This window comes from Palaemon carinicauda, chromosome 11 (genome assembly GCF_036898095.1).
Source record: "Palaemon carinicauda isolate YSFRI2023 chromosome 11, ASM3689809v2, whole genome shotgun sequence".
Taxonomy (NCBI): Eukaryota; Metazoa; Arthropoda; class Malacostraca; order Decapoda; family Palaemonidae; genus Palaemon; species Palaemon carinicauda.
Window position 1 is genome coordinate 137,780,356 of NC_090735.1, and position 12,500 is coordinate 137,792,855.

At 31.7% G+C, this 12,500-nt stretch overlaps 1 protein-coding gene across 1 annotated transcript in view; it reads right to left on the reverse strand.

Annotated features, from left to right (window-relative positions):
• The window catches only part of LOC137650234 (43 kDa receptor-associated protein of the synapse), a 626,772-nt gene that overhangs the window by 217,558 nt on the left and 396,714 nt on the right, over window positions 1-12,500 (reverse strand). The window contains 1 exon segment of the mRNA XM_068383497.1: window positions 11,825-11,887. Coding sequence (XP_068239598.1) covers window positions 11,825-11,887 — 63 coding nt within the window.

The window sequence follows — 12,500 nt, forward strand, 5'->3', positions numbered from 1 at the left end:
TCTCTCTCTCTCTCTCTCTCTCTCTCTCTCTCTCTCTCTGATGAACAAGATTTTTTCCTGCTTTTTCGTATCTAAGGCACTTTTTAATTTAAAAATTATACGGTCACAACAAATATATTATGAATTACTGTATCGTTTCTCTTCTTTACTAATCCAAAATACTTTGGAACTTTCGAATACGTGTAAAGTTTAAACGTATTATCCATCTACCATATAAAAGACATCAGTCCCTTTGTCACATGCACCAATGATTTCTTTTGTGATAACAGCTATGGTCTCTCTAACTTACTGATATTCTAGCATTTCTTTTTTTTTATCCGCTTTCCATTGAAAACTTTGAAATCTGCAAGGAAATCAGGAAATTAATGAATGAATTATTCAAAAGTGGGAGTCAAACCCATATCATTTATAAGGCTGAGGTCGACATTAAATCATACCGGTGCAAACGTGTGCTGCCAACTATGAATCTGTGTATTATTATTATTATTATTATTATTATTATTATTATTATTATTATTATTATTATTATTATCCTATCTACAACCCTGTATATATGGATGAAAAGTGAGGAGGATATGGAAGCTAAAATACTGTATATAGCAAGGTGTCTATAGAAGCTATACTGGGAGTACAAGAAAGGAATGTTAGGCCAGCTCTCCTTTAGGGAAGTGAAGTGTGGATGAAAAATGTGAATGAAAGAAAAACGATTGAAGTTGTTGAGATAAGTTTTACATTACATATATGTAGAGGAAAAACAAATGAAGACGTGTAAACTGTAGCGGTATGTGGAAGTGTTACATAAGAGCTGATACTGTTTAAAGGTTTAAAGGCCACTCATGAACGGCAGAGGCAAGGGACAATGGCATTGCCCTAATTAGCAGGACAATGCCCTAGAGACTGACCATATATATGTATGATCAGCGCCCAAGGCCCCTCTCTACCCTTGCTAGGACCAAGGAGGGCCAAGCAATGGCTGCTGATGACTGAGCAGATAGACCTATAGGTTCCCTCAAACACCCCATCCTTAGCTCACAAGGATGGTGAGATTGCAGCGACTAAAGAAATTAACGAGTTTGACCAGGACTTGAACCCCAGTCTGGCGTTCACCAGCCAGGGACGTTACCACATCGGCCACCACAACCCTTGTTTGGTTATGTGGAGAGAATGGAGAAAAATATACTGGTGAAGAAAGACACATAATGCGCTGGATAGATGGAGCAAAGAGGGATTAGAAAGAAATCATGTTAATTCTGACTAGATAAAGGAGGATGGTATAATGTGATTAATGAGGTTCGTAGTGCTATTGTGGAGTCTGATATGAAGAGGTTGTTCATTCTCGATTCTACAATCAAATGATGGATGTGCCAGTGACTGCTTTGTTATATCTATGAAGGCAAGCCTGCTTAGCAAGAATAGATTTCAAATTGAGCAAGCACGAGAGAGAGAGAGAGAGAGAGAGAGAGAGAGAGAGGAGAGAGAGAGAGAGAGAGAGAGAGAGAGAGGAGAGAGAATTCAATGCTTTCTCAATTAAATGTATTTAGCTATTAGCAAAGCTGACTCGAGTTAATAACTACAGTAATCGCTCAAATGGGATTTTGCGCTCTGGGGATGGCGTCTATTCCACTGCGAATCAAAAACAAATAAATACAGTAGATATAAATGGCTGTGTATAAAAAATAAACTTGAATGATCAACTGATATGAAACGCAGAAATAATAGTTTTACTACATCATTCTAGAGTGTTTGCTGATTTATTCATTCCCATATAACAAAAGCCGAGTAAAAATTAAAATGCATTTTAGCATGAAATATTAGTTATTTATACATACCCGTGTTTGTTTGCAAGAAGATGCTACTTATGCTAATTTAATTGAAACTGTATCTTCAAATCTCATTTTTGGCAGAAAAAAAAATTCGGATTAAATGCCAAGACATTATAAACTGCAAGTATTTATCTTTTTAATTAGACTATAACGTCAAGATATTAATCTAATCATAGGAAAATCCATTTCCAGTTTAAACTTCGAATTCTGCAGTGTAACAATTTAGATAGATTGTGAAATGATTTCCAAGATACTGCATTATCTTTTTTCAAGATCTTACTACGGCAATGTCGTTTTTGCTGTGATAATGTAGAGAGAGAGAGAGAGAGAGAGAGAGGAGAGAGAGAGAGAGAGAGAGAGAGAGAGAGAGAGAGAGAGTTTTATAATCTCTTAATGATTTTTTTTTCATTGACATCAATTTAGTGTTCTTGTTGTTATTCTGTCAAGGTTACAATACGGCTTTATGGGAGGTGCGTGAATCAGTTATTATTATTATTATCATTATTACTAGCCAAGCTACAACCCTAGTTGGAAAAGCAAGATGCTATAAGCCCATAGGGCTCTAAAAGGGAAAAATAGCCCAGTGAGGAAAGGAAGTAAGGAAATAAATGATGAGAATAAATTAACTATATATCATTCTAAAAACAGTAACAGCTTGAAAACAGATATGTCCTATATAAACTATTAACAATATTATAATAAACGAACTGGTTCAAATACCTATTCTACACACATCCGAGTTATATGAAATAAAAAATATGCAAAACGTTATATCATTCGTGTATTGTACAAGAACTCGTGGTATTTGGCATTTTATTTAGAATTCAGGACTAGTGTATTCCACTGCCGCCAGTGGCTCGTCTGCGGTCTTCCGTGTAAACAAACGCACGTGTTTAAGAGTTTTTCTAGTGGTTCGCCATCTATTATTATTATTATTATTATTATTATTATTATTATTATTATCATCAAGCTACAACCCTATTTAGAAAAACAGGATGCTATAATTCCAAGGCCTCTAACAGGGAAAAATAACCTAGTGAGGAAAGGAAATAAGGAAATAAATAAAATATAAGAGAAGTACTGAATAATTAATGTAAAATATTTCAAGATTTGTAACAACCTTAACATAGATCTGCCATATATAAACTATGAAGAGAGATTTATGTCAGCCTATTCAACATAAAAACACTCGCTGCAAGTTTGAACTTCTGAAGCCACCGATTCAATTACCCGATTAGGAAGATCATTCCACAATCTGGTCATAGCTGGAATAAAACTTCCAGAATATTGTGTAGTATTGAGCCTTATGATGAAGGCATGACTGTTAGAATTAATTGCATATCTAGTAATACGAGCAAGATGGTACTGTCAGGGAAGATCAGACTGAATGTAATGGATGGTCAGTGTCATGAAAAATCTTATGCAACATGTATAAAGAACTAATTGAACGACGGTGCCAGAAATTATTATCAATATCAGGAATAAGAAATTTAATGGACCGCAAGTTTTTATCCAACAAATTAAGATAAGAGTCAGCAACTGAAAAACAGACAGGAGAACAATACTCGAAAAAGGGCGGAATGAAAGAATGAAAACACTTCAAAATAGATTGATCACCAAAAATCTTAAAAGACTTTCTCAATTAGCCAATTGTTGTGCAATTAAAGAAGAAAAAGACCGAATGTGGTTCTCAAACGTGAATTTGCTATCAAGAATCACATTTAAAATTTGAAAAGAATCAATTACTTTCCAGTGAAAGTGTCAATGACCACACGACTCGGTATATACTTAAGTTTCCGAACTTAACAAACTGAAATAAATTTCTAGAATTCATCTTACACGTAATGATGGAAGGGACATTCAAACTACCGAAGATACGAAACAATTGAAATAAAATTCAACGAACTGTGTATCGTAATCCAGACACCGAGATAATACCGATTATGCAAAAGAGAAGCGATTTCGCGAAATAAAACTCAATTTTAATCTGTTCCTGTTATATTTCAGTTCGATTTTGATCGCATGAAAGTCTTGCAAAGACTGCTTAGGGGTAACCAGAACCTGCTAATTATATCTTTTAATAATTTAGTACATGTATGTTTAACTCCTTAGACAATTAAAAACTCGTAATACAAACGATCCCGTACATTATTGGCATACATCCGTCACATATTTCTTGAAAAAAAAAGTGAAAATAAATAGAAATGAAACTACTAAAAAATATCGAAGTTAGAGTAGGCAACCATGCTTACAACTGGCAAGCTTAAACCAGTGACAATCGAATTACTTTTCAAATAACAAAACCTGTTCTGCTTTAAGACTCTCATTTAATTCTTAACTCTTTACGAGTACACTATCTTTTCAATATGTATGTGTACCAACCGTGTGTCACACGATCGTACATAAATTATTTTGTATATATTATGCTTGTATCTGCGCTCTTCCCTCGCACTAAAAAGAACCTGAATAATCATGTCTCCGGTTTTGCTCTGTAACATTGTCTGTCTCTCGAACATGTTATGTCCTGTTGCCTTGAGGTTTTGTATATAAAGGAGAGTGTTCCTTAATAAAGTACTCAGTTGATTGCATCCTGCCTTTGAGTTTACAACCCTCTCTCGGCCCGTCACATATAACTTATTATTATGGATAGACTATGTATTCGTATCGAGTAATTTTCCTCCATAAAAAGTCCAAGCCGTTAATGACAAACACTGACCAGCAGGATTAGGTATAACTTCAGTTTAGGTAAGGCCTTGAGTATACTAGTATATTCGTACGTATTATACTGTCAATCATTAGTGTCCTATAAAGTCTCTATATTCTGTCAATCGTTATAAAATTTTATACATACATACATACATACATACATACATACATACAGACACACACACACACACACACACACACACATATATATATATATATATATATATATATATATATATATGTATATACCCTTTGGCCGCAGTCTTTCTCCTAGGCAATTTTCATTAAATGCTGAAGCAATTGTGGCATCAACTACTTTAGACCACACTTTTCTTAAATTAGTTGATGCCACACATACTTTAGCATTTAACGATATATATATATATATATATATATATATATACAGTATATATATATACATACATATATATATAGATAGATAGATAGTAGGTTTGCCAAGGCACAAGTCACCCATTGAGATACTACCGCTAGAGAATTATTGGGTCTTTAACTGGCCAAACAGCACCTCATTGGATTGCTCTCTTTGGTTACGGCTCATTTCATCTTTGCTGACACATACACGGAATAGTCTGGCCTATTTTCTACACATTCCCCTCTTTGCTTATACACTTGAAAACATTGAAATTACCAAACAACTCTTCTTCTCTCAAGAGGTTAACTGCTGCACTGTAATTGTTCAGTAGCTATTTCCTCTTAGCAAGGGTAGAAGAGATTCTCTAGCTATGGTAAGCAGCTCTCCTAGGAGAAGGACACTCCAAAATCAAACCATTGTTCTCTAGTCTTAGGTAGTGTCATAGCCTCTATACCATGGTCTTCCACTGTCTTGGGTTAGAGATCTCTTGTTTGAGGGTACACTCGGGCACACTATTCTATCTTGTTTCTCTGCCTCTTGTTATTTTGAAGTTTTTATCATCTTGTTATTTTAAGTTTTTATAGTTTATATATGAAAAATCTATTTCTATGATATTAATGGTTTTAAACTTCTCTTGTAATTTTTCCTTATTTCCTTTCTCCAGTGGGCTATTTTCCCAGTTAGAGCCTTAGGGCTTATAGCATGCCGCTTTTCCAACTAGGGATGTGGCTTAGCAAGTTATGTATGTATATATATATATATATATATATATATATATATATATATATATATATATATATATATATATATATATATATATATATATATATTATATATATATATATATATATATATGTATTTATATATACATATATATATATGTATATATATATATATATATATATATATATATATATATATATATATATGTATATATATATATATATATATATATATATATATATATATATATATATATATATATGATAATGTTTTGCGCATTTAGACGTGTTTTTCATATTTAAATAAGCCATATATATTTTTGATACATTAATGTCTGGATTCTCTTAACGGCCTCAGGATCAGAGCCCCGGGTGAAATCACAAAGACAAGAGCTTGTGACCGACCGGGAATCGAACCCTGATCCGGCAAACTTGTATAGACAGTAACTACCACTTGGCCACGAAGAAAGTGGTAGTCACTGTCTATACAAGCTTGCCGGACCAGGATTTGATTCCCGGCCGGTCACAAGCTCTTGTCTTTGTGTGATTTCACCTGGGGTTCTGATCCTGAGGTTGTTAAGAGAATCCAGACGTTAATGTATTAAAAAATATATATGGCTTATTTGAATATATATATATACACACACACACACACACACACACACACACACATATATATATATATATATATATATATATATATATATATATATATATATATATATATATATATATATTATATATATATATATATATATGTATGTATACTGTATGTATATATACATATATATATATAATATATATATGTACATATATATAGAGTATATATATATATATATATATATATATATATATATATATATATATATATATATATATATATATTTATATATATATACATATATATATATATATATATATATATATATATATATATATATATATATATATATATATTTAAAATACATATATTGGTACCAAAAATTATTTATAGGATAAGAATAAAATTTATACAAAAATGCAGACGAGAAAATCTGAAATCCAAAACAATTATAAGCAAAATCATAAACGAACAAAGCAGACAATTAACCAACCGCAACTTGCCAAAGAAAAATAGTTTTTTTCAATTTTCTTTGTTTGTTTTATGCAAGCACAACAGTAAGTCCAGTTCAAGCGATTTACATATATATAATATATCTGTTTTTCCTGATCAAATGCCAAAAACCAAAGAAGAAAAAACAAGGAAATACATAGATTACAAACAAATAGACATAACAGAAAAAACTTACAAAACCGTTCACGGTTGGTATATTACAAATAACCTGAAATCTTATCTTTAATAAAAAAAAAAATACATTATAAAAGCAAGACCGAAAGCACTTGAAAGCGATACGAAACAAACCACAACAGCCACAAAAAAAAAAAAAAAAAAAAAAAAAAAAAAAAATATATTAAATTTCTCTTTTCCTAATTAGTAAAATCAATTTTGATCTTGAAAAACCGAGAAAAGGGTGCCGTTAATTATGATAACTGTCTGAGGCTATCATTTGCCATCTGAGATGTAGATACTTGTATAGTTGGCTTCATTAATTCTGGTACACTTAACGGGAAGGTAAGGAGACGTCGGTGTACCGGAATTAATGAAGCCAACTGTACCAGTGGGGATTTTATCAAGGAATAAAAAGGAAATTATTTTCTATTATTCAAAGGGGTTTTGTTAAAGGGTAATGAGGATATTTAGTTATACATTTATGGATGACTTGAAATGAATATTACTACACAAAATCAATTTGGCTCGTAACTGCTAATTAAAGAAACATACATGGGGAATATTAGTATATTTTGATTTAGCATTTATTGCTGACGTGCATAATTTTCCACCCGTATCAACGAATTTTAACAAAAAAGATTTATACCTTTTGGTATTTACAGAGGACTTTTGGCTAGAGAATATCTCAAAGTAGGAGTATATTTTAACCATCTACCAAGGACTTTAAGGAGAGTCTACGTCTGGGAATATTTTATAATGGAGAATATTTTTTTTTCTTTTCACACAATGACTGACCGGTCATATTTTTTTTTCTAAATTACTATTTATTGAGATGATATTTTTAAAATAGTGTTTTTTTTTTTTTTTTTTTTTTTTTTTTTTTTTACTATGTAAATTCGATGAGAGAACTTATTTCTTGGAGTGACCCATCTTAAAGAATCTAATACCACCTCTAGATTAATAAGCTCACTTTTACGTAATCTGCAGAAGGATTTTAATTTGAATATCTCTTTTAGGGGGAGTATTCTTATAAAATAAAAATCTACCGATAACTATATGGAGAAAGGTTAATTTCCTTTTCAAGAATTCATTGCGGAATTTTGATAGCATGTGTTATAGAGACTATAATTTTCAAAAATGTACCAAGGAATTCCGGATGAACGACTTATTATTCCCTGAATTTAGAAGAGAATTCTAATAATCAATTAGTTTTTGTCTTTAACATTAATCGGGACTTTGAAGTTAATTTCAACAAGATCATAAGGGAAAATATTAATATTTTATTTCAGTAAGTTTGTTGACCGTCTACCAAGAATATTTAGGAGTGTGCTTTTTTCGACTATTTAAAGATACGCATTGAGGATATGAAACATTTTATCTTGTGTTTAGGATTTAGAAAGAAGGCGAAAAGAGAAATCTAGCGAAAAAAACAATACTCAAAAGATGCCTCAACTTTACTCAGGAGGATTAGCCGAAAAGGTATTATCTATCGAAAAGTTGAATTGATAAAAAAAAGATAAAAAAAATCACTATCAAGCAATATTTGATGCTTCAAATGTAACGAACATTTCCTATGGATTATTTTGGAAGATGAAAAGATAGTATTCATTGGAAAGTTGTACAATGCCAGCTCGAAGGAATAAGCACATGTGGAGAAATTTACTCTTCAAGCAGACTCAAGGAATTGACATATCTTGTGTGACCTTTAGAAAAAGACAATATTTAATGAGGTTTTAAGAAACACTAACGGGTGAGAGAGAGAGAGAGAGAGAGAGAGAGAGAGAGAGAGAGAGAGAGAGAGAGAGAGAGAGAGAGAGAGAGAGAGAGAGAGTCTTTTTCACTTAAATGAAAGCTGTGAGAGAGAGAGAGAGAGAGAGAGAGAGAGAGAGAGAGAGAGAGAGAGAGAGAGAGAGAGAGAGAGAGAGAATCCTTTTTTTACTGTTATATGAAAAATTGAGAGAGAGAGAGAGAGAGAGAGAGAGAGAGAGAGAGAGAGAGAGAGAGAGAGAGAGAGAGAGAGAGAGAGAGAGAGAGAGACAGAATGTTTAAGACTTCAACAAATTGCAGGTAAAACTTTCCAGAAATTAAATTCTATCAAAACATCTCCAGCATACGAACTTACGAAAGGCTAATGAGGATTAAGGAAAAGAAAGTATTTCACTTGAAAGCAATCAAGGACATTAACTTCGAGTTTGAAAACTGAATATTGAATATGAACGACAGGTCTTCGTTTTACCGAGAAATTTATTTTACGCAAGAGGGAATTTCAAAAGGGTTTAATGTATTACAGTGAGACCTACGATATACGAAGCCATCTCGAGAATGTATTATGAATAGGATATATCCAGTAAGGAATAAGAGGAAGAATAATTCCATAGGGAGGTCAATAAGGGAAAGGATTAGTGGAAGTTTTGATGGACTGAGAATTAATGTCATCTGACATTCGTTTTCTATAGAGACATTTTGGTAACTGTTGTAACAAATCAATAAATCATAACTTGGTACTGTATAAGCAATAAATAATTTACTTGTGGTACCACGTGCATCAAAGAAAAATTTTTATTTACCAAAATTTGAAGGAGAAAGTAAATGCGTTACTTATAAAATGAGATGTAAGATCTACGCATTTAACGGTAGTAATATAAATGCACCAATAAGAGTAAATTGTGAATTAAGATAAGATTATTAACTGTAATAATTTCCAAATTCTAGTTCTAATGAATGTTCATATTTCATTTAGTTCCTATATTCATCAGTAATGTTCTATTATAAACAAATTCTTAGTAGCGAGTCAAACATTTAAAAAATATGCTGTAATACAGGAAGCCTTTAATGAGAAGCCCCAAGAAAATATCTACACTATATTAGTGGAATGCTAATCCATCAGAATCAATTGACAGGTGTTATAATTGTATAAAGTCCAAGAAAAAGGTGATTATTGACGTAACTTATAAGTAAGGAATTATTAAAAAAAGATCAAATTACTGGAATGAGAAAATGTTGTATCCAAGATAAAAAGAAAAGAAAAAACCGAGTGTAGACGACATCACTGAATTAATTTGAATCTTTAAAAATCATGATTGAATTAATTAATTGCAAAAGAAGATTATAATTAATCATGGAAATAAAATAAAAATGATTTAAATAGAATAGCATAGTAAATGACATTTAATGTGGTCCATAAAGTGTTAACTATTTGTTATGGAGATAAATGGGTCATTCATTGGAAATTACGAGTAAAATTACATACTTTGTAGGAAACTTTTGAAACTGATTATAAACGAGGGTATGAAAATGACAATAGAGTAAGAACTGCAATCAATGACTTTCAGAGTAGCAATAGATAGATAAATCACAATATTGGTATGTAATACTGTAATACCCTCGATACATTTACTCGTATATTTATGTATATATATATATATATATATATATATATATATATATATATATATATACATATATACATATATATATACATATATACATATATATATATACACACACACACATATATATATATATATATATATATATATATATATATATATATATATATATATATATACAAATATAAATAAATTTCTACCTCATACTTGGGATCGAACGCTGGCCCCTTCTAATGAAAGGCCAGGTAGGTTCCGACCTCTTTTATGGCCTCTCGTAGCATGGTTGGTTTCAACCTGGCCTTTCATTGAAAGGGGCCAGCGTTCGATCCCAAGTATGAGGTAGAAATTTATTTCTATTTGAACACGATGTTGTGTTGATATTTATCCATATACAAATATATATATATATATATATATATATATATATATATATATATATATATATATATATATATATATATATATACTGTATCTGTACTGTATATATATATATATATATATATATATATATATATATATATATATATATATACACATGTATATAGATACATATTAATTGGATGTATACCAATATAGTCTATAAAATAAATATATCTAAGGCAAGAGCATGTGCTGCGAGAAAAAACTTTGTAAAAATCAAGTCATTTACTGTAGTTTTCATTCTAACAATTTGCTGACAGGAGAGGGACATTGTGTTAATTTTCAAACTGTTGCAACGCAGGCAGGATATTTATTATCTTGTGAGGATGCTGGAAGGAGATATCACTCGTTCGGCACCCAGGAAATGTGACATGAGAGGGGGGGGGGGTTCACAAGGGCACCATTTTCTGGTAGTTGTTGTGTTCACCAAACATTACGGCTTTTACGGCATTCTGTCAACATCAGCTGATATGCAAATGGAATTTGTACGTGCCTAATAGTAAGACAGAATTTAATTATAAATAGTAAGCAATAACTTATTTTGAACACAAAGACAGAAATTATTGAAACAAATTATGGTGTTACGGAATTTTCCACGTATTTTACATAATTGATCTGTAAATAAAAACAATACAACATTATTCACAAAGCAAATAAATTCATAACTGGGTTGTATCACATTGAAAAAGCCAAGACAGAATAAAACTTATATGTGCAACCACACACAAAACTCCCAACAAAAAGAAAAAAGCAAAAGAACAAAAAAGCATATCACGTATATGTCACCTGAACAAACACTTTCGTTTTTAAAGACGAGGACGATGAATAGGTATTAAGATATCAGGCAACGCAAAAAAAAAAAAAATAAATAAATAAATAAAAAAAAAATAAAAAAAAAAAGGCACATCATCATAACCGACTCGCTTTTAATTGCACAAAGACATTGTCAAAAAACAAAAAACAAAAAAATAAACATGGGAAACCCCACGGCACGAATAAACAGTTGTTATCACATTCCAAAAAGGGTGGTAATATACACATTCATCAGGCCACTCAGTATATCACGGACACTGTGAGCTTTGGCAGGTACATCTGGTTTAGGCAAATGGTTCTCCACTCACCAGGGATACTGAAGGTTGACCTCGAAGGAAAGTAGTCGCTGGCGGCCATAGCAGCGGTTAGACCTAGAAGGAAGGGTGGTCGAACATCTGTACACTAATGGAGAAAGGGTGTAAGCGTAGCGCTTTCACACTTGCACCTACAACACGGCGTAGGTGGAGGGGGTAGAGCTCAGGGGAAATGAGTTTGTTTTTTTTCTTTTTTTTACGTTAAGAGAAATTCGAAAATTGTTCTGTTGTCAAAGACAGAGTTCATGTTATTAATCTGTTCTATGGGGGAATTGCAGAAATTGATTTTTTGGTCACATACATAGGGGTGGGGGTGAATGGGAGAAAATGGTGGGTTATCGAGGGTTACACTTTTCCTTCTCGTACAGGAGATAGAATATTAGAACAGGCACAGTTTGGAAGGACGGGATGAAGGAATGTCAATATTTGAAAATGAGGTCCAAAGGAAAAATATTTTACACAACCATATTCTTTAAAAAAAAGTCTAAAAAAATATATTTATATTAATGGAAGAGAATATTTTTAGAGAAAATATAATTTTCTGTGTATAATCTTCCGCAAAATCTCTTGAAAATGGTATAACGATAAAAAAAACACTGCAAGGATATTGTATTTCCAAGGATACTCTGTTATAATCATATGGACATCTTTGTAATGATAACATAAATAC